Here is a 22,928-nt window from a genome sequence, read left to right on the forward strand (position 1 = left end):
CACTACGCTGCCCAGGGTGGTCTCAAAGCTCCTGGGTTTCAGTGATGACCCTCTTGCCTCAGCATCCAGAGTATTTTGGACTATAGGTGTCCAATACCCACCCAGGTATATTTCAATTTTTTAGGGTTTTGTTTGCTTTTAGATTCGTGTGTGTGTGTGTGTGTGTGTGTGTGTGTGTGTGTGTGTTCTGCACACATGAAGAGGCTAGAAGAGGGAGAGTCAGATCCCTTGGAACTAGAGTTACAGGAAGAGCCACCCAACATAGGTGCTGGAAGTGCACTTGGGTCTTCTGGGAGAGCAGTATGAGCTCTTAACAGCTGAGCCATCTCTCTAGCCCGGGCTTTTTCTTTGCTCCGTGGTTCTAACTCTAGGTCTATCCCTGACAAGGTGTGGGCACTGGATGAGTTCCTTAACTTCACTGAGCCTCCTTGTATCCATTTCTAAGAGCGATCTGGGGCCGCGGTTGTGGCTCAGTGGCAGAGTGCATGCTGAGTGTGGCAGGCATCCCAGGCTCAGTATTTGGTACTGAAAGAATATAAAGACTGATTCTAATAACTCCTGCCACATCTAGTTCACAGAAACTGTGAGAGTTAATATAGGCAACAGTACTGTACTGTAAAGCGCTGTACAAATGCATTGTTATTCTGTCACATCGGGGGCCAAATATCTTCTGTTTACTGAAAGACACAGAAAAGGAGGAAGGAATTCCCTTAGTGGAAAAAAAAAATGTTTAGAATAAGCCTTACAAGAGTGAGGGTGGGTGGGTGGGTAGGATCTGTGTACAGACCACAACCCCAGGGCAGGCATTCTGTGTTATGGAGGAGGCAGCATGGATGCCTGCTGGGGACCAGGATCTTTAATCTGCACTTGTCCACTAGGTGAGCAGCCCACTTGTCACGGTACCGGAGGATGGGAGGCCCCAGACAGCACGACTCTGGAATTGACAGCCTAGGGCTCCAAGCTCAGTGCCAAGTGATGACACCTTATGCAGGCGGGGCATGCTCTTGAAGCATCTCTTGGCTTATAGATAATAACAGCTATTAATTTTTATAGTGTTCTTATCACAGGCCAGATAACGCATTAAGCATTTATCTCATCCATTCCTTACAACCAATTCAGGAGACATCCAATTTACACATGGGGAGGAGACAAGAGCCACAGAGGTTAAGAGATGGGGGTGAGGGGTAGAGCCAGAATTTAAAGTCTGTCTGGCTCCATGTGGCTAGACTGCATCCCAGATAGCATTGATGTGTATGTTTGTAATAACATCTTCACAGGCCACGAACATCTCAGTTTCTTAAGCCTGTCTATGGGGTGGCTAGAAGAACAAGCTGGGGGTAATGGTGCCTTGCCTGGGCTACAGTCAGGCTCTGTGACTTCTGCTATGAGCCCTCGGAGCACATACACAGTCTGCGCGACTCCTCCGTCCCGTGTGCTAATGGATGAAACGACACCTAACAAGGGCTTTGTGAGAATTATAGAAGGTGATGCCCTTGGCACAGCAGGGCTCACCAAGGCTCTATCCTGGTAGCTTCTTGTTGGTCTGGTTTCCCCTGGGTCTCTCTGCTCATGTAGTGTTAAAAGGAACCCCTCCATCCTGGGACGGTGGTTTCCCAAGATGCTCTTGGGAGCCTAGGGCTCCTTGAGGGCCAGTGAGGGACACTAGGAGAGCAAGACCTGACTTTACCTAGTCAGTATCTTAGAACCCAGAAAGTCATTATTTAAACAAGGAGCCTCCCAGACCATGAAACAAATGTGCCAGACTGGCGTGTAAGCCCCAAATGTATAAGTTCTATAGGCACCATCCAATTGACAGAGGGCTGGGAGAGGCACAGTGGATCTGATGCCATTTCTGGGATCAACTGATGCATCAAAGCCTCGAGTGAGGGATGGAGAGGCAGCTCATTCGTTAAGAGTGCTTGATGTGAATGTTTGACAACGTGAGCTCAATCTCCCAAACTCACATGTAAGAAAGGAAATGACTTTAGAAGACTGAGCTCTGACCTCTACATGCATGCCATGGCACAAGCCCACTTCCAACATCATGTACCAATAATAATAATAAACTAACACCCCCAACACACTAACCCTTGGACGACCTTGTTAAAGAACCAATGTCTAGTAGCTGTGGGCTAGCCCCATGGCTCCCCAGGTGATTTCCATACAAGTGGCTACAGGCTCATCCTTTAAGAAATACTCTTAGAAGACTTTTAGAGGCCAATGAAATCATTGCAAGGAGAACCCCCTCGCCATATGTAAAAAGCAGACCAAAGTTGAGCCAAGAGCGCAGAGAGGTGGCTTCAGGAAAAGAGCACGGTTCAAGAGCTCCCAAGGAGAGCCCACAGTGCCTCCTTGTGGATTCCCAGCTGAACACATACTATTACAAAATCTTACCCTCTCTTGTTTGGTCTTACGATAGGTCCCCTTTAAATATACCAGAATTAGAGAGCTCGCTCCTTGTGGCTACCCTCCTCATGCTCCCAAGGTACCTCAGACACACTGGCAGAATCAACAAATAATCCACCCGTGCCTCGCCCAGTTCGCAGCATGCCCAGCACCAAAAGGAGAAAACTGTGCAGTCTGAGCCTGGATTTGAATCCTTGTCTCAATTATTCTGGAGTGTTCGTGAGGCCGTTTCTTATCCAAATATCAACTGCTCCAAGATGCAAACGTTTATGTTATCCGTTCAGACAACCAGTTAATTGAAAAACTGAGAATCTTCTTCTATTGGTGGCAGATAGAAAGGGAGAATCCAACCACCTCTGCCTTTTCTCTCATGGAGTTTCTGTTCAATTCACACTGCTCCAGCGTATTTTACGTTCTGGGCCCTCGCCTACCACGAGGTAAGCCTTCTGTTTGAGGCTTTCTGCTTTGCATGTCTTTTCATCTGCCAGCGGTATTACACTCTTCCTGAGTCACTCCGCAGTCAAACGCGTTTGACAAATGCCCACCTTTCCTTTCCAGGGCTTTTCTAATAAACGATGTGTGGTTGATCTCTTTCTGGTTCCCACTGGAGCTCTTAACACTTACACTGTGGGCCTAGACCACGCATGACATTGTTAAAATCGTGACCCAGTTACTTTTCACTAGATTCTTCCTTATTCTTTCTTTTATTCTCCCTGACTTGTGCTCCTTTCGAAGACAAGGTCTTACTCTGTATGTTGGAGGCTGGGATCAAACTTGTGACCCTTCTGCCTAAGGCTCCAACATACTGAGGCACCATACCTTTATCTGTTCATAGCATGCACAACTGCTTTCTTCTACCTTCAAACGTGCACGGAAGAGGAACATGTTCTATTTTCATCTGGTTAGTGGTGGATAAACTGACTTAAAAGCAGGGTCTCTTCTGCTTTAGAGGTGGTGTGAAAGACCTCTTGGGGTGCTGTGGCAGACAGAGGTATTACCCCCTGTACCACAGATCTGTCCTTCCTGAGAAAACAGGACAGACTTTACATTCCTATGGCCTGGTGGCCTCTGGAGGCCAGACACTGTGTCCTTGTCAGATGATCCCAACTCTAAATTCCCTAGTTGGCAGTAAAGTGCTGACACTGCAAATGGCACCATTTTTTTTTTCCTGTGGAATTCTGAGCTTTGGCTGGCAGCCCCTCAGGTTCAGTGTCCCCCATCCTCAGCCAGTCTCTGCCTACAGACCATCGCTGGAAGAGAGTGGGAGAGCTGAACGCCTGGAAGAAGTCCTGATCCTTCACCTCATGTTTCATCACTCTGAGCCTGAGAGACAGCCCCCACTAGTCCTTGAAGTTTTGCTATGGTCCTCCTCACTGAGACTCTGCTGTCTGAGGCCTGTGAGCCATAGCCACCTTGGCCAAAGAGACAGGACCGTGTTCCAACTCTGCTGCCTGCTGCTCAGCTGCAGCCGAGGAACATGGTGAGTGAGAGGAGCTGGATGGAGACTCAGGCCCTGGGAGCCCCTTACCTCAAACTGGATCAGCACTGTACCGCTTTCCAGACCTTTCTTTAGTAGCTCCATGGATCCCTCCAGACTGTCCCCACCCTCAGGATATGCAGGAAACATGGCTTCTGGGAAAAGCTGACTCAGCTCATCTTCTGATCTGATCTCCGCCAGTGAGCGCACAGCTGGAACAGACAGAATAGACAGGGCATTGGGCCACTCCCTTTGATTATCAGCCTAGGACACCACATGTGATGGTCCACTTGGCTCATTAAGTGGTCAAGTACATGGGCATCACTTGTACCCAATGCCACTTCTAGGTGAGTGACCCTGGGAGGCTACAGGTGAGGCATGGGAGTGCACGCTGTTGAAGAAAGAGTTGATGGGTTGGGAATACAGCTTAGTGGTAGAGAGATTGCTTAGCATGTGTGAGGCTTGAAGTTCAGTTCCTGGAGCCTCAAAGGAAGAAAGACAGACATATAGACAGTTGGCTCTCTGGTTCACACCTGGCATCTTTAACATGGGCGGTCTTCTAGGTACCTGGGGAGGAGTCAAGCTGTCCTGTGGTACTGCTATTCCCTAGAGTTTAGATTTTTTTTTTTTTACAAAAATCCTTCCTTTCTTTCTGTCTCTCTGCCTGTCTGTCTATCTATCTTTTTTAAGACTGGGTTTCTTTGTGTAACTTTAGCTGTCCTGGAACTCATTCTGTAGGCCCAGCTGGCCTCAAACTCAGAGATCCACCTGCTTCTGCCTCCTAAGTCCTAGAATTAAAGGTATGCACACCACTAGCTCTTTCTACAAAAATTTTTAAATTACATTTCTGTTTATCATTTCCTGTGCATTTGTTTATGTGCGTGAGTACATGTGTGGATGTCAGGGACAACAGAGTTGCTTCTCTCCTACCTATGTCAGTCCTGGGGCTTGAACTGAGATCGTCAGGCTTGGTGATGGGAGCCTTTCCCAGCTGAGCTGTACCTCACTGTCCCACTGTGCTGCTGCTTCCCTCAGCTTAGTTTTTAATTTGAGATCAATTCTGCCAAGTGATTAGGCTAACTTCGCTGTACACCAGCCCCACTGCTTCAAGTTCAACTCCTCCCTTCATGCCAAACTCTATGGGGAAAGACAGAGGCCCACGGGGGGTGGTGGTGGTGGTGTGTGTGTGTGTGTGTGTGTGTGTGTGTACACACATACATGTGTGCATAGAGTCTGAAGTTTGACGCCAGGTGCCTTTCTCTACCATTTTCTGTCTTATATACTGCTGAGGCAATCTGTTACCTGGTCCTAGATTCTATGAACTGGCTAGTCAAGTTAGCTGCTTGTTCTAGGGGACCCGTCTCTGCCTCCCATACACTGAGATAATGCACCCTGTTTTTCACATTGGTGCTAGAGATCTGAATTCCAGTTCCCACTCTGCCGTCTTTCCAGGCATCCCTCCCCTTCTCTGCCTTATACAATACTTCACCCCAGATGCCACTACCAACCCTTACTTCCTCTTCCTAAATTTGAAACATTAGGATTATTTCTCAATTTCTCATGTAACTTAGGAAGGGAAATAACACCCTCACTGAACTTTCAATGGCTCCCTACTTTCAGGACAAGAGGAAAGAAAGGAGAAAGTAACTACAAAGCTTCAAATTTCCCTGTATAGTTGAACTGAATCCTCAGACTTCTGAGTCAGCTCTCGAGCCTTCCATTCCAGAGTGTCCAAAAGTCACCCAGCCTGTCTGGGGAATTCGTGGGAATGCAGTCTACATCTTTGCCTGATAGTCACTGGCCACAGGAAATCAGTTTTTCTTGTGTTATATGGTGTCTATCTATCCTATTTGCAACCCTTCATATTAAATTAGCTGACTTATTTTTCCTTAAATCAATTCATATTTCTCAGACGTTTATGCTACAAAAAGATTATTATTATAGTTGCTTGAGAGCAGGTGGTCCCTAACAGTCCATGAGAGGTTTTCCTTCCCTCCAGCAGGTACCAGTCCTTTGTGGCCAAGAGAGGTGGCCTTCCCTGTGGGCCTGGACATACAGGGTGTCATAAAGGGTGGACCAGACCTTTGGCTCCTTACTGATGTGTGGCTGTAACAGCCACATGGCAGAGACGAAACTGCTTTGCCCACTCTGTGGCTTTGTTTCCTGATTTTTCTACACAGGGTCAAGGATCTCGACACTCTGGACAATCATGAGGGTTAAAAGGATGCCGCCATAAAGCAGTCGGCACAACGCACACTTCCCCGCTGAGTCCTGGTATTGCTCTAGCAGGCTGCTGCAATTTGTAGGATGGGGTGTCAGGACAGGGATGGACGGGAGCTGGAGAGCTGTCCTAAGGTCTCCCAAAAAAGGTGAGGTTGGGCATGGCTCTAGCTGGCTCAGGAAAGGAGTCCTAATCAGAACAGAGATCAGGGCACTGTGCCGACACTAAGGCCAGATCTCTATTCAAGTTAGTACTTAAAGCTATGTCAGGACCATCAAGATGGCTCAATGGGTAAGCATGCTTGCCACCAAGCCTGACAACCGGAATTGAGTCCAGGACCCGCATGGTAAAAGGAGAGAACTGACTCCTTGCTCGTCCTCTGGCCTCTAAGTGCACGCACACACAGTACTCACGCACACATACATACAAAAATACAGTGGATGGAAAAATGCAACAACAACAACAACAAAGCGTGGGGAGCCGAGGAAGCCTCAAGTGAATTTCTAAAGAGCAGATGAAGTCCTGAGTGATGCGATTCTCACGGGCACCGGCACATCATGGACCAGTTCCTTGGACCCATGGGACATCAGAAATGACAAAGCCTTCCCGCGGCTCAAGTGTGAGTATTTGTGGATGACTGGCCAGTGTGTGCAAAAACTAGCAACTGCAGCTTCTTCCTCCCAGAAGCTTACAGCCAGAGACTGCTCGCCTCAGAGACCTCCCAGAGACTAGCCAACTGCTCCCGTCTGTGCTGAGCACAATAAACACACCCAGCTTCTAGGCTGTCGAAGTAGTGGGTGCTATCCATCAAAATGCACACAGCCCACCTGATCCCAGCTTTCCAGTGTACATGTGTCTGTGTGTCTGTCTTTTCTCCATTCTCTCACTGTCCCTACTGGGAGGTGTTTGGCTCAGAATATTAAAACAGTAACAGTCATAGTAACGGTATTGAACAGCCCTTTCTTCAGTTAATCCCCTTATGCCCAGTGCTCTAAGTATGTCATTTAATCTGCACAAGAGCCCCTGAGGAAGAGAGCAGGCAACCTATGCTCATGTAACATTATATGGGAGGAACACTGGTTAAAAGGGAGCTTCCTCTCAGTGTAGGAGGTGGGGTCAGGTCCCTGCCCTTTGATCCTAACTGCCTCCCTGACAAAGTAAGGTAGGACCTAAGCAGTTGCCTCTGAGCCTGGCAAGCTAACAGTGGAATGTGAGCTTGTTGGGCTGGGGCTGGGAGAATTAGGGGGTTCTGGGGCTGCCTCTCCATCGAGGCCTAGCCAGGAGCAGTCAGGGCCCTTGCAGACAAACCTTTATATTCTTTTTGTTTCTGGCAGTGACAAGCCAGACATTCTAGTCGTTAAAAAAATTTTTCCCCTTCATTTTCATATGCTGACTACCACTGTAGAAAACATAGAAAACACAGCAAGCAGCGAGGACAGGATTTCAAGCTTATATCCGGAGCATCCGGGAAGCCGAAGCAGAAGTAATTGCTGCACACTGGAGTACAGCCTCGGCTACAGTGTGGAAGCTGTCCCAGAAAACTAAAACACAAAGCAACTGGTAGACAAGACGTTGTTGTTCCTCTCTGGTGTCCCCCGTGGCTCCGCCCCCAGGAGCCTGTTACCTTTCCTCCTGATCACCAGGGCCAGTTCTCTCGAGTGGGACTCCCGGCTTGCTTTGATGAACATCACCACCTGGTCATGAGTGTGCTCTGAGATGTCCCGGCCATTGATCAGCACGATCTGATCCCCTTCATTCAACTTGGGCATGCAGGTATCCGCCTGGTGGAGGCAAGCGACTTTCTCAGTTACCATAGCACCGGCCTCAAGGGGACGAAGAAGGCCGCCTCTCCCTGATCCCAGACACCTGAGACTGCGATCAAATTTACCTCCTCTCCCCTGGGCATCACTGTCATCATCTGTAGAGCTGCTGCTAGGTGGACACAGTAGCTGCTCAGAACGTAAGCTATGAGGCACTTCAGAACAGGCAAGCTACCTTTACTGAGGCCATTTCTCCACGGGAGCCCACCTTGCTGATTAGAATGACTCTCTTGATGATGCCAACCTTTTTATTGGATATACTGTCTGGAAATGCTTAGCCAGCTATGAATGAGCATTTATCTCTCTTATAAGGGAGAAATATATCACTGTCAGCCCAATAGCAGGGGCAGAAGCCTCTGCACAGCAAAGGGGATGAACAAACTGTTGTGGGAAAGCTAGTCTCCTTCACCCCCAGAAACCATAAGCAAAAAGCAACTGGTAAACAGCATTTAAAAACAAAACCAAACCCCCGTGTGTATATGTGTGTGCGCACGTGTGTATGTGTGTGTGAGCATGTCTGTGTGTGTGGCCATATGCATACAGACACGAACGCATGTCTTCCTTGATTGTTTTCTAGCGTATCTACAAAGGCAGGGTCTCACACTCAGCCCGAAGCTTGCCTGTTCACCTAGTCTAGCTATCCACCTTACATTGGGGATCCCATCTGCCTCCCACACAACAGGATTACAGGTGGCCGTCACACCTGCCCCCTGACTTTTTTTATGTGGGTGCTGGGGAGGCAAACTCTAGTCTTCACGTCTGAGCGGCATGAGTGTTGTCCATGGAGTCATCTTGCCAGGCCCCAGTGGTAAGCTGTATGAGAAGGACTGAGGAGTGAACCCTCTGCCTACGCGGTCCTCTCTGAGAAGGCACAGTGACTTGTTCATGTTGCAATGTTTTTCGGAAAGCAAACCACCACACAGAAACCGGGGAAGACGGTGGGCATATTCACCTGGCCCTTCCCTATAGGCCTCCCAATGCATCACGCTAGTCTTTAAATACATACACAGCAAGAAAAAACAGAAAAGCTGGGCGGTGGTGGCACACACCTTTAATCCTAGTACTCAGGTAGATCTCTGTTAGTTTCAGGACAATCTGGCTTACAGAGTGAGTTCCAGGACAGCCAGGGCTACACAGAGAAACCCTATCTCAATACCCGCGTCCCCCGCTCCCCCCATGCCACACACACACACACACACACACACACACACACACACACACACGAAAGAAAGAAAGAAAGAAAGAAAGAAAAAAAGAAAAAAGAAAGAAAGAAAATGGTTAAAAAAAAAAAAAAACACACCTCAGAAAAAGGCAAAGGATCTCTACTGGAAGAATGCAGAATGCAAACCCTGCCTCAGCTTCCTTTGCTTAAGTTAAGTGTGCACACAAACCATCCAAGGATGCTATTACAAACAGATCCAGGGTACATAGGACTACAGGTCTGGGCTGGGCCTGAGGTTCTGCATACAGAACAAGGCTCTGAGTGAGACGGTGCTGCAGCTACAAGGACAATACTGCACAGCACGGTGGCAGTTAATGGGAGGGGGGGTTGTCCCCCACTCTTTGTCTCCATCTGTTGGTGTCTGTATTACCAAACACAAGTTGCCCCTGATCTAACCAAGCAAGCAGCCTATCAGCCAACCATCCAACTCATCAAACCAAAACCAAATCCCAACGAGACCCAGGAATGGGGACGTAGAAACAGGAACATGTTTGACGTAGGGGAATGCAAACACAGGGAGTAACACAGACATGCTTACTTACAGGCGACTCTGGGTTTATCCTTGAGACCACGAGAGGCATCTTCTGATCCACTCCTCCCTGTAAATGTTTTTTAAAGCAAACCAAATCAAAAAATAAGGCACTTGAGTAGTTTTGCCAACAAAGATAGGTAGGCACAATGAATGTGAGCCTTATAGTTCAGGAAGGTTTTACAGGGGGACCAATCACGGGGCTGGGGACCCCTTTTGGAACTATAGAGCACCCTGCTGACCTCTCTTTACCCAGGAGGTTGGCTGGAACTCTGCTGAGAAGCATCACATGAACTGAGGACAACTGGGGAGGACCCAACGTTTCCTGGAAAAGAACTGTTTGCTTCTCCAAAAGAGACACAAAGGAAGCGCCATGTGTAATGTGAATGGTCCCCATATGAGCAGAGAGAGCCCAAGAGGGCTGCAGGGCGGAACGGAGCAGGTATGACGTGGCGGCAGGGGTGGTCTTCCTGATACATTCTAGACCAGGAGTCGGGGTGGGTGAGGGAGTGAGGAAGTGAGAATGGGAGTGAGTGAGATGTTTCCTCAATAGCTATTTAAGCTGTGTGGGAAAGAGGGCCCTGAGGCAGGCCCATGATGTCACCACTGACTCCCTAAAGCTGTAATTGAATGGGTGCAGCACCTGTCTCAATAACGCTATGTACACAGACAGATGGGTGCTGGTCTGTGGTGGCAGCTTGCAGCCACGGCCTAGAGGAACCCATCAGACACAGGCCCAGCAACCTGAAGAGCTAGCTGCCTTCATTTATCAGCTTAGCCAGGCCGCAGGGTTCTCTAAATAAGTCCTCCTGGGTAGGCTGTGGGCTGCATTAGATCACCAACCTACACACTCAACTTTCTGAGCCTCCGGGTCCATTTGAAAGAAGTGTCTGACAACTGTCGGACACTTTATTTCTTTTGAGATAAAGTCTCTATAGCCATGGACTTGATCTGCAGTCTAGGCTGGCTTCAAACTCACAATCCTCCTCTGTTAGCCCCTGAAGTGGTAGAGCTACAGACATTTGTCCCCAGGCCAAGGCCTCACTAAGATGGCATGACTGGAGCACGGTGTTGCAAATGTCAGGCACACAGCAGACACTTACTATAAGGCAGTTGTGCAACCATAGAAAAGGCCCAGCTCTTAGCCCCGAGTAGTTTTGAGTGAGTGTGCACACATGTATGGGTATATGCATGCACACATGTGTGGATGGGTGGAGGCCAGAGGTCACCCTCGGGGTCTCATACTCTTGAGAGAGGGTCTTTTACCTGTCCAGACTCGCTGATTCTGCTAGACAGGCCAGTAACGCTAGGGGTCTATCTGCTTCTGCCTCTGCAGCATTGGGATTAAGGAGCGCCTCCCCCCTCAACCCCAGCCCCCATCCCCACCGTTAGGCAGATTCCGGGGCCTGAAAGCAGGGCCTCACGTTTACATGGCAACAACCTCGTCGGCTGAGCTACCTCTCTAGCCTCAAGCAACTTTTGCTGTTTTGTTTTGCCAATGCAGTGTAGGTAGGTACGCAGCAGATTTCTGACTGAAATTCAAAAGCCACCTGAAGACTGCATATGACCTAAGGAAGTAGCAACATGCTCACAGCATACCTTAAGATTAAATCCAAATCTCCCGTCTTCATCCGGTGTGATGCGGATCAGGACTAGGTAGCCGTCACCATCATCATTCTGGAAGACAAGTGACAGTGTCGTTCACGATACTTCCCTCAGCAGTCACAGTGACTCATTTGCCTGCCCATGAGAGTGGGTCAACCGAGCCACTCAAGCAAGCGTGGCAGGAGCCGGAAAGGCCCTCACCTTATCACAGTAGTACTGGCTGGCATCCTCGATGGAGCCCCCTTTGGTCACCTTGTGGTAGTCTTCTAAGAACTGCTGGTCCACTCCATCTGGGGAGCAGGAGCCTGGAGCGTTTGAAGACGGAGACACAGAACTGGATGACTTCTGGGTCAGGCAGCTTTGGGCTGGGTTGTTTTCGGACAAACTCCTTTATTGCGGGGGAAGGGGGATATGTTTAATGAGTCGATCAATACTATCAGAGTAAATATCACTGCCTGTTGGGGAGGCTGGCTGCATCTTGAGATGTGCACGGCGTCCTGGAACCTAGCACTTCTGCAAAAGTCCTCGGCTACCCATGGACTAGGCTAAATATAATCACATCTGCCTTAGGGGTCAAGAGCAGTGAGAGGACCGATGGCCACTGATGACCCTCGAGAACAGCTCCCCCTGTGGCTGTTTTGAAGGCCACTGGGGAAACGTGCAAGGCTACTCTGGTTTAACATCTTACTTTTTAACATGGGAGCCACTGCCTAGGCTGACTCAAGAGATTTTTCTGCCTCAGCTCCTTAAGTAACTGGGACTCAGCCAGGAACCCAGTTATTTGATCTTGCCAGGGAACAGAGCATCATTAAAGAGTAATCTACAGGCAGGGGTCGTATATTGGTAAGTGTTGTACCTGCTACTGCAGCCTGCAAAGGGCCCCCTGCCCCCCTACCCCCAGGATGGCTTCTCCACCTGGATGATATGGCTAACATCCCCACCTCTGCTGCTGCCTTTCACTAAGCCTCTATTCCAGGCCCTTGTCTATAGAGGGTTCTTTAAGTGATATTTCTGTTTCCTAGCAAGTTAAACTAGGGGGTTGGTTGGGTTGGTTTTTTTGTTTTGTTTTTTTCCCCTCAGTGTTGAGAGCCCAGGGCCTCTCACAGGGTAGGCAAGCACTGAGCTACATCCCCAGCCTAAATTAGCCTGCTCTAAATATAAAATCGGCACCTATTCACACACAATGATTCAGAGTCTTAATTTATTTGAACAAACTATTCAGCAGGAGACCAATGTGGAAACAGATCTGAGTAAGGGATGCATCTGGCCTGGAGTTTTACTGGTTCTCATCTCCCCAGCCTGTGAATAAAAACTACTTTCAACGAAATGGTATCAATGAGTATCCTGTTTATGTAGGTTTTAAAATTTTAGTTTCTGAGTTTTATTTCACAGGATTTCAATGTGTTTTTCTCTTCTAAACACAAAACTCTGGTCTAAGAGGCAGACAGATCTACATAGTAAGCACTAGGAGAGCCACAGCTATGCAGAGAGACTCTGCCTCAAACAAAACAAAACAAAGCCAAGACCAAAAACAAAACAAAAAACAAGAGGCAGGCAAATCTTTGTGAGTTTGAGGCCAGCCTGGTCTACAAAGCAAGTCCAAGGCAGCCAGGGCTACATACAGAGAAACCCTGTCTCAAAAAAAACAAAACATAACAACAACAACAAACAAAACCCCCCAAACCAAAACCAAAACAAACAAAAAACACAAAACACCAAACCAAATCCTCTGATCTATCTAACATAGGGAACACAGAGCTTGAGAGACGCTCCGCAGATAAGAGCACCTGCAGGGGACTTGGTTTGGTTCTCAGCACCCACATGGTGGTCCACAACCACCCACAGCTTCAGTTCCAGGGGATTCAATGTTCTATTATGACCTCCATGAGCATCCGGCACACGCACGGTGCACATAGATACATGCAGGTGAAGCACCCATAGGCATAAAATATAATAAGTCTAAAAACATTTTAAAAGAGTAAGCAGTAGCTGCTATAAACATTGACATGTCTTAAGACATCCCTCACCCCAACCAATCTTCTAAGTAGAGGTGGAGAGATTATTAGCAGTTTAATGAACAAGTGGCCAGTGTTTTGAACAGCTCAACTCCACACAGAAGGCTCATTCCTGCAGTGCACAGAGCCACTCTGCTTGGTGTTCAGGGTGGATGGAGGGAGAGACTCAAGGAAGAACTGGCCAGGCAGAACGCTAGGATGCCAAGACAGAAGGTGTCAGAATGGCACGGCTTCCTCTCTGTTCTGGTCAGGGTTCCCTGTGGAACTCTGGGGGATCCAAGTTGGAGGGAGGAGGCCCGGCCCCATGGGATGAGGGATTTATAGAGCCTACTGAGAAAGGGGTTCGGGGAAGGAAGCAATAAGCCAACTCTGAACAGGAGGCAGGCAACACAAGAGACGTGTCTCTATCCTCTGGGAAACAGCAGGCAGAGTGGGATAGGGACACCCCAGTCCCTGGGGGACAGAGACAGACTGTCGGGCATTTGAGGATTATGGATATAACACGCATCAGTAACGAAGGTTATGAGAGAAGCAAATTTTCTGAAGAGCTGCAGTGCTGGAGAGATGAGAAACAGCACCATTTCCCATGAAAGACTAGTGTGCGAAGCTTTCTCGGATTCAAAAGGTGCCCGGGGGTGGGGTGCAGATCAGGATCAACTACATGAATGAGAACACAGAAGGAAAAATAGGACCCAGGAAGACTGAGGTTCCCAGCAGGTGCAAACTGGGTGGCTCTGAGACACCGGCCCTTCCCCAAAACACATGGGAGCTAGGACACCGATACAAAGATCCAGAGCACAGACTAGGTTGGAAGGTTCCAGGCTCTTGTGGGTGTTCAAGAGCCTGTGGCTCAGGGATATGGCTATCACCACCACCCCACCTATACATAATAAGACCCTGTCCGTGGCTGGCCCTGAAGAGAACGTTGGATGGTAGCAGATCCTCTCCCACATCCGGTATTGCACTGTCTTCTGGTAAGGGGCTCGTGTGTTGCCAGAGAGCAGTGGCAGAGGAGGAAAACGGCAGAAGGTGACAAGAAGAACCAGACTGCTTAACTTAAAGAAAAGCAGGCAGGGATACCAGGAGAACTGGAAGACAACGTGGCACGTGTTCTAAGAGGCAGAGCCTGGAGCCTGCATGCCAGGCCAGCATCACAATGTACGACAAAGTGAGTCCAGGAGAGTCAAGGCTACACAGAAAAACCCTACCTCAAAAATGAAAATAAAATAAAAATAAAATAAATGTATAGTACAACTTGAGAAAACCACAAATGTCCTTCAGTGTCCCTTGAGGAACAGTTCCAGGACACCATCCACATGCTTAAGTCTTTTATATAAAATGCTCTAATCTGATCATTTTATTTATGCCCACTCTCCTGTGTTTTTAAAGGTCATCTTTAGCTTACTTACAATACCTAATTCAGTGCTGATGCCGCACAAACACTTGTCCTTATGAGATAAAACTACAATCGGCACACGTTTAATTCCGACCCAGTGACCAGGACAGGCCTCATGACACTGGACGTGGGCCGAGAGGGTCAACTGTACCAACAACTTGAGTGTGTAACAGCACAACAGACTGCCACACACACGGATCCCTGTTGCTGGCAGGGTTCACAGACCCCAGGGTGACAGAAGATGGACCACAGGAACTCTTCCATTGTGGTTTTATGTGGAGAAGACCTGCCCAAGGTCCCTTCCGAAGTATATGTTTTAAAATGGATGTGAGAGCTGCCTTATGTCCTACAGAAGAGGGCAGGCCTTCAGGAAAGGGGCAAAGTATAGCCAGTAAGTCACTACGACAGGAAGTGAGGCTCTGGGGCATCATAGTGGTGACCCACCAAAACAACTATGACAGAGAAACACCAGTCGACAGGATCCAAGCCTGGGCTGCTGCTACCCTTGTTTTCCCCCAGCGTTGGCTCTGAAGGTGAGCTTTTTCTTAGCACACACCTCCTCCCTTTTATCTGGGTGCAAAGGGATGGGGGAATTTGGGTTTTTGTTTTTGCCGTGAAGGAAAGAAAGCTACTTCTCCGCTAGAATGTGAACTTCCCCTGGAAGCGAGGAGGGGGAGAGAACAGTGCTGGGAATAACAAAAGCGCACAGCCTGCCTGGCACAAAGCACACTGCCAAGGCTTCAAAACTATAATCATAAACTGTGGCTCTGCTATAAATATGGAACAAACCAGCAAGTGACTCATCTGCCGGGACGATGTTCCTTCCCTGTGCTACTGGGGGTGGGGCGGGGCGGGGTGAGGGAGGTGGGCTATGCTTTCTTTTCTCTCTTTCTCTTTCTTCTCTTTTTTGAATGAGCACAGAAGAACACTTAATTCTTCTTCAAAAGAGCCCTCCTCGCTGTCTGTGAGCTCGCTCCTCTCATTTCTTTGACAGAAGGCTTCTTTTAGAGTCTTAGCACAAATCTGCTGTAGAAAACATGTCAAACGCTTCTTAAACATTTTGTAAATACAACGTTACCGGCAGAGTTTCTTCTCAATTAAGTTCAGACCAGCCTGTATGTATCTCTTGCTTGGGGAATAAAGCCAGCTCCATGCCTGGGTGTTAATGCTTCAGAAAGCCAAGGAGAGAGTGGTTTCCCTCCCGTGAGGAGGGGTCCTTGACGCCATGGAGGGGACCCAGGTTTTGGTTTTCCAACCATCCATCACTTGCAAAGCCTGGCCGCAGAACACTCTGCACTGTCAAGAGCACTCTTGCGATACCATCGTCTGTTTCTCCTAATCTTGGGCTCCAAATGGAGAAGTGTCCCGGGCAGTCCCCTTACAAGGAAGGTCTCATGAAGACATTTTGGAGAATCAGCCCGCAGGGTGAAGAAATGAACGGGGCAGAAAAATCACAGAAATCAACGAAGCAGATTTTAAACTGTACTTCATTCTCAAGAGTGCAAATGTTAGCAGCCTGATGTGGGTGGTGGCACACAGACCTGACCACCAAGCCTAGACATGCTAGCACCCCTGTGGCTGTAGAACAGTGGAGCCACGCCTTTCCCAACCGTGACTGTTCTCCAAAGCCACAGAACCTGACTGTGACAGTAAAGGCTGATGACATAGTACTGACCCAGCAGGCCTGGGGGCACCTAAAAAAGGGAGCCTTATCAAATTCCGTTTTGTAGTTCCTTCTCTACAATCAGCAAGGACGTCTAAAGTACGATGGTGAACTCAGGAGGAATAAAGCTCTTTTAAATGTCCACATGTCACCGGATAAGATACAACGGTCTTGTACTTGGTCGTGACCTCGGTCACAAGAAGTATGGAAACACAAAGGCTCCCAGAGGCTCCCTACCTACCCTACCTCTGTGCAGGTGACAGGTGGCAGGTACTTCACTGGTGAGGCAGCTGAGTATCCTAAACTTGACTCCTGGGGGGTTTGCTCTATTTTCAGTGAATGGCAGAGCCATCCCAGCAGCAAGCTAGCATGACAGGAACGGGCAGTACCCATGGAACTGCCTGTGCACGTCCTAATTGTGGGACACAAATCTTATTTCAGTTGGCTTAAATCTAAGCAGCTGCCTGTGGTGGGTGGCTTCTGTACTGGCGGGCGAAGATCTAGAAGATCTTCAGTTTCCCTCCACGGAGAGAACATGTGTGGGCTCCCCCAAGTGCTTGGATGGGGTTCCCTAAGGCCTCTTTTCTCCTCATGTCAAAGTAACAGAGTCTGGGGGCCCTGGAGGACTCAGACCAGTTCTTCCTCTGTACTGCATATGCTCAAAGTCTGTAAAACCACAGGTTCATGCAGTGAAACCCACGTGTCTACTGCGGCCTCCACAACACTGTGGCAAGCTGAAAGCTGCAGGGATCAGCAGTGATTGCGTCCACAAAAGGATCCTGGAGTGCAGGTCACAAAGAAATAACCACAGGGATCGCTTAGGCCGAGATGTTAAAAATGCAGATCATCATAAATACAATACAATACAATAAAATAAAAGCTTAGCCAGGTGCAGTGGCACATGACTGTAATCCCACCACTTGGGGAGGCAAAGGCAGGCAGATCTCTGTGAGTTCGAGGTCAGCCTGGTCTACAAAGTGAGCACAGGACAGGCAAGGCTACACAGAGAAACCCTGTCTCAAAAAAACAACAAAACAAAAGTACTGATCATCTGAAGACGTTACCTTTCTTGGTTTTGGCCGTTATTTGGGCCTTAACGTTTGAATATCCAATGGCTAAGATTGACCTCTTAATGCCTAATCCTTCCTATCATGACTTAACTTAAAGGTATCAGTTTATGATCTATGTCTTATCTGCTTCAAAATATGACTTGAGATAGTTTATCCCCAAACACTCAGGTATGATAGAATTGTATATACTAAAGGCGAGGAATGAGGAGAAGAGACAGGACGAGATGCTTGGGTTGGGGTAAGCAAATGCATTTGAGTCTAACAGTTGAGAGCTCTAAGCTCTTTGATGATTAAGGCGAAGGGGCAGATACATCAGCTGTTACTGAGTAACTAACCGAAAGTCTCAGGTCTGCCATTCAGAGCAGACATACTCCCCCCACCCACCCCACCCCCCTTTGACCAATGAGGGGAACGTCACTCTAGGAAGAGTGGATGTAAACTGGGTGTGGTGACACATGTCCGTGATCCTGGCATTTGGGAGGCGAAGACAGGAAGATCAAGAGTTCGAGATCATCTTCAGCCACACAGCATGTCAGAGGCAAGCCCAGGCTCCAGGCAGCCTGCTGCAAGTGGGTGCTTCACGGGACACGGGACAGTGAAAGACCAGATGATCAATGGTCCCAGACTGCAAGCCACAGTAGGAAGAAGCACACTGCTTCACCTGTCTAAAGCAGCATCGAAAGACTGGCTACTTTGAGAAGAAACTGTCCTCGACAAACATTTGACCAAAAAAAAAAAAAAAAAAAAAAAAAAAAAAGGCCTACTTTAAAATTTTTTAATTAGTGTGTGCATGTGGGGGCACACGTGGAGTGCAAGGGGAGAAGCTGGTTCTGTCTTTCCACCATATGGATATCAGACGCAGGTCAACAACCGACTTGCTAATAAGTGCCTTTACCTGCGGAGCCATTTTGGTAGAGCACTGTTTTGTTTGGTTTTCTGCTTTACACTATTAATTTAAAATGAAAAGGAAACAAAATCTGAGGGCAGCGTTGTTCTGAGAAGGCTCCCAGTTGCTGGTGTGTTCCTGATGACTAAGGTCACAGGGATGTCGAGCTTAAGTGACGCAGAGGAGTCACGGCAAGCGTGCCCTCGAGTCTGTTACTTGGGCAACACAGAAATATCCTACACCGGGCTCTGCTTGTGCCCTGGGCAGGGCTGTACAAGACCTGCAGCACAGCTCCAGCACACAGGTTGTCTCCTGTATACACGGGCATTTGGATTTGTGTTCCCATCTCCGGAGAGCGCCTGCGAGGGCTTGCTGCAGGCACCAGCTCCTCTCTCCTCTCAACTGACACCCGAGACTGAGCAAATTCCTCAAGAGCCCAAAGCGGACACAAAGATGGAGAATATGTGATGCTTACTCTTGGTGTGGGCTGTGGTTCTGGGAGACTTCGGAGTCACTGTCTTTGGGGGACAGGGATCCCCTGTAGGTATAGAACACATCCTCGGTTTCTGTGATATAGGTCATCTCGTTGGCCAGGTTGTCCACGGAGGAATGGCGAGGCTTGCGGATTTCGTGCCGGAGCCGAGGACTTCGCCTACAAAGGGGAGAAGAGCGGCAGAGTGCTGACACCAATTTTCACACAGAGGTTTGACCTAGTGGTGGCTGTGTGATCTTGTGATGGGGACTCCCCATGGATGCCCTGACTGGAGTCAGGAGTCGGGGTACACACCTGTAACTCCAGCAGGAGGGAGGATTCAGTGTTAAGGGCCATTTGGGGGAATTAATGAGAACCTGTCTCAAACACAACACAACACAACACCACAACAAAATGAAAACAAAAAATACAAAACCAAATATAAGTCAGAGCCAGTAAGGTCGTTCTTACTCAGTAGAGTTCAGCTGGGTTGACACAGGTCTCTGACACATTTGGGGAGATGGATTGGCCGCCAGAACCATAGTCTCCTCGTTAGAAATAGGAAGAGCTAAACTGCCTCGTGCCATTGGTCAGTGAATATTGGTTAAGGGTGAGTTACTCTTCTAGAAGGCTCAAGGAGTAACAAACCCTCACGGTTTTTCCTCACTGTTTCAACAACGTACCCCAACAGGTTTAGCAGGCAAAGTGTGTTACTTCTCACTGAATTTCTCTTGATCCGAGAAGGAATAAATGACTTTAAAAAGTGTTGTGGTGCACGCCTTTAATCCCAGCACTCGGGAGGCAGAGACAGGTGGATCTCTGTGAATTTGAGCCAGCCTGGTCTACAGAATGAGTTCTAGGACAGGCAGGGCTGCTACACAGAGAAACCCTGTCTCAAAAACAAAAACAAAACACCAAACCTACCAACCAACCAAGCAAATCGTGTGCCTATGTGGCGTGCGCGTGTATGTGTGTGTGTGTGTGTGTGTGTGTGTGTAGGCTCATCAACCCAGCCAAACTGGCTGGTCAGCCCCTGGGATTCTCTAATCTCTGCCTCCCAGCCCCGGGATTACAGGCATCCAAGTCCATGCCTTGCTTTTCAATTGTGTGTGCTAGCATCTGCACTCAGGCCCTCCTGTTTGCACAGCAGACATTTTACACAGGCACGTACAGACCAGAGATGCTTATCCCACGCCTGTACTGTGATGGGCACCGGCATGCTGCCCTGCTTTCCATAGTTAGCAGTAGTCAGGTGATCTTGGATAAGTCCCATCACCTCTCTGGACCTCAGTGTGCTCACAGCCCCTGAGAATGAGTCAAATGAGACAGGATTGTGCCTGGCTGTCAGGCCCTGGATCACATGACCTCAGTTAGGCTCTCTGCTCCTTCAGCACTCCCAGCTTCCTTTTGTCAGTTATTTCTCTTTGGGACTCTCAGGGACTTACAATCCCCCTGTTGCTGCACAATCAATAGTGTGTGTCCACTGTGGAAGAAAGATGGCTCTTGTGACTCCTGGGAGAAGACCTACAATCAGCATCAAGGGAGCCAAGCCAGTGGTGATGAGGTGACATCCAACCTTGCCATTTTCTGGAGCTCACCAGGGCTTTCTCTGCCTGCTTGACAGAGTTGATATGCATTAAGGTGGTGCTTTACCTCACACATGTCATTATCATCATCGCAGGACACGTGGCCCCCTGTGGAAGGCTCTTTCCTAGCAGGTCTCTCTTCCTATATCCCACAATCCCATAGATCCTAGCTGGGAATGTCTGGGTCCACCTGTCTTGGAAGCTGCAATGCTAAGCCTACGGAGGCAGGACACCATCTTCCCCACTTCACTTCTCCTCTTGCTGGTGCTCGGCCATTAGGAGACATTCACCAAAACAACTGCTATCTTTGTGGACTATTAAAGTGACCAATAGAAAAGTTCACTCGAGCATTTTCTGAAATCTGCTTATGAAGAAGCAGTCACACATTATTCCATTGGTGGGAAACTTAAAACCCTGAGGGTCTCGCTTCTTTCCATCCTTCATCCTTTTAACTTCTTTACCATGGGAACTTCTTAGAGCTGAAAGGTGCTACCATATGCTACGATTCTAAGGCGGGCATCCCAGCAGCCTCAGCTTCCAGGTGCTATTATTTATTTATTTTGCAGGGTTGTAGAATGAAACCAGGGCTTGCACGTGTTGTATATGTACTTTACCACTGCACTTCGCCCTTAGGCCCTGGCCTGATGATGACGATGATGATGATTTATTTACTTATTTTTAAAGATTTGTTTATTTTGTATACACTGTTCTGTCTGCATGTACTCCTGCAGGCCAGAAGAGGGCACCAGAGCTCATTATAGATGGAAGTGAGCCACCATGTGGTAGCTGGGAATTGAACTCAGGCCCTTTGCAAGAGCAGCCAGTGCTCTTAACCTCTGAGCCATCTCTTCAGGCCCCAATTAATTTTTTTTTAAAAGAAGCACTTCAAGAGTGTAGTTAGATAGGAGGGATCTGATGTTCTAGCACAGAAGGGTAACTATGATGTACAATAATCACTTAAACATTTCAAAACTGTCAGAAGAAATAACTATTTAGTCATTAGGTTCAGGTCCATGGAGTCCAGGCTGGCCTTGAACTCTTGATTCTCTTGCCTCAGGCTCTTGAATGCCAAGCTTACCTGCATCTACCATCACGCCCAGCTACTCGGAGGGATTTTTAAGTTCTCAACACAAAGAGATGCTATTTGTCTGATGGAAATGCCAGTTACCTTGACTTGAATACTATACATGTATTGGAATAGCACAATGTATTCCACAAATAGATACAATTATCTAGGTGAATTTATTTATTTATTTTAAGGTCACCTTAGCATTATCAGGGGACTGGTTCCTTGTGCAACATGTGGAACACACAAGGGAAGTCTGACTGTAGGCCATCTCTGTTGAAGAACTTAAAGCTGACTTTGTGTTTTTAAGTGAGAGAAGGTATCTGCTGGTGTATGGCATAAAAGGAGACTTACCAGTTGGGAGTGATGGGAGGGGACCGGGAAGGCAGGCTCTTGGTTTCTAGCCGTTCCACTGATAAGGACCTCCTCATGGCTGGGTTCCATACCATTCCTCCAATCACTTTTTTGCAATATTGGTTATTTATAGACCTGAAAAAGCAGATGCGGGGGTCACTTTCCACACTAACGCGTCCAAGAAGAAAGCAAGCGCAGCTTCCGTGAAATACGGCGTCCCCAGCGCTTTCTCTGAAGGCGGTTACTTAGCACCACAATGGCAGTGGCTGGACTACGAGGAGCAGAGGCAATCAGCTTCCAGAGTGCCCTTTAGAAGTTTTAAAGATTAGATTTACTTATTTTGTGTGGATGTGTATACCTGTGTGTGGTGTGTGTGTGTGTATGTGTGTGCTATGGTCTATTTGTAGAGGTCAGTAAACGTCGTGCAGGAATCCGTTTTGTCTTTTCACCATGTCAGGCTGGGGATCGAACTCAGGTCGTCAGGCTTGGCAGCAAGTACCTTGACCTGCTGAACCATCCCGTTGGCCCTGCACTTCCTTTCTTGGTCTGGGTTTTCTTTAGGCTATAGCTATAGCTTAGGGTACAGCATTTTGGTGAAAACAGCTGAACTGTCTCTAGCCTATCACCAAAGCTACAAGGTTAGAAGGAATGCCAGAATAGCACAGACCAGCCTCCCACTGGCATGAACAAAAGAACAGTCGTCCTTCAAGATGTTATCTGTCATCCTGGGCAGCAGATGCGATGGCTGTACACCACTGGGAACTCTGTGACAGCGAACCTGAGGGCGATCTTAGAACAGCTTCAAGTCATAGTCTTTGAAAGTGTTATCTAAGGGATATTTCTGGGTTTTATTTATAGTCAGGGAACTGAAGTCCTGAGGAATAGGTGGACTTAGTAAGCTGTTTGAAGTCTGGTTAGCAGTAACAGTTCTGGCCTTTCCATGAGCACCATGCTCTAATGTCTTTAATATTCCATGTATCTCCTTATGGCCTAAGCCCAACTGACAGAAACAACAGAACAAAGAAATGTGCCTGGTGGTCTGCTGGCTTCTGTGACAGAACAGCCAGGGTCTCCCTGCTGTCCCCACTGATTTTTGAGGGCACTGGGCAGTCTCATGTCCTCTATTCTTGTACCTGAGAA

At 48.2% G+C, this 22,928-nt stretch overlaps 1 protein-coding gene across 8 annotated transcripts in view; it reads right to left on the bottom strand.

The window, feature by feature from the left end:
- The window catches only part of Ptpn3 (protein tyrosine phosphatase non-receptor type 3), a 149,812-nt gene that overhangs the window by 20,133 nt on the left and 106,751 nt on the right, over nucleotides 1-22,928 (bottom strand). For all 8 annotated transcript variants that reach the window (XM_051162301.1, XM_051162326.1, XM_051162309.1 and 5 more), the window contains 7 exons: nucleotides 21,789-21,923; nucleotides 18,786-18,962; nucleotides 11,482-11,668; nucleotides 11,275-11,352; nucleotides 9,689-9,745; nucleotides 7,729-7,885; nucleotides 3,935-4,095 (listed from right to left, as the gene is read on the bottom strand). In XM_051162301.1, coding sequence (XP_051018258.1) covers nucleotides 3,935-4,095; nucleotides 7,729-7,885; nucleotides 9,689-9,745; nucleotides 11,275-11,352; nucleotides 11,482-11,668; nucleotides 18,786-18,962; nucleotides 21,789-21,923 — 952 coding nt within the window. The remainder of the gene's footprint in view (nucleotides 1-3,934; nucleotides 4,096-7,728; nucleotides 7,886-9,688; nucleotides 9,746-11,274; nucleotides 11,353-11,481; nucleotides 11,669-18,785; nucleotides 18,963-21,788; nucleotides 21,924-22,928) is intronic.

This window comes from Acomys russatus, chromosome 2 (assembly GCF_903995435.1).
Source record: "Acomys russatus chromosome 2, mAcoRus1.1, whole genome shotgun sequence".
NCBI classification, from domain to species: Eukaryota; Metazoa; Chordata; class Mammalia; order Rodentia; family Muridae; genus Acomys; species Acomys russatus.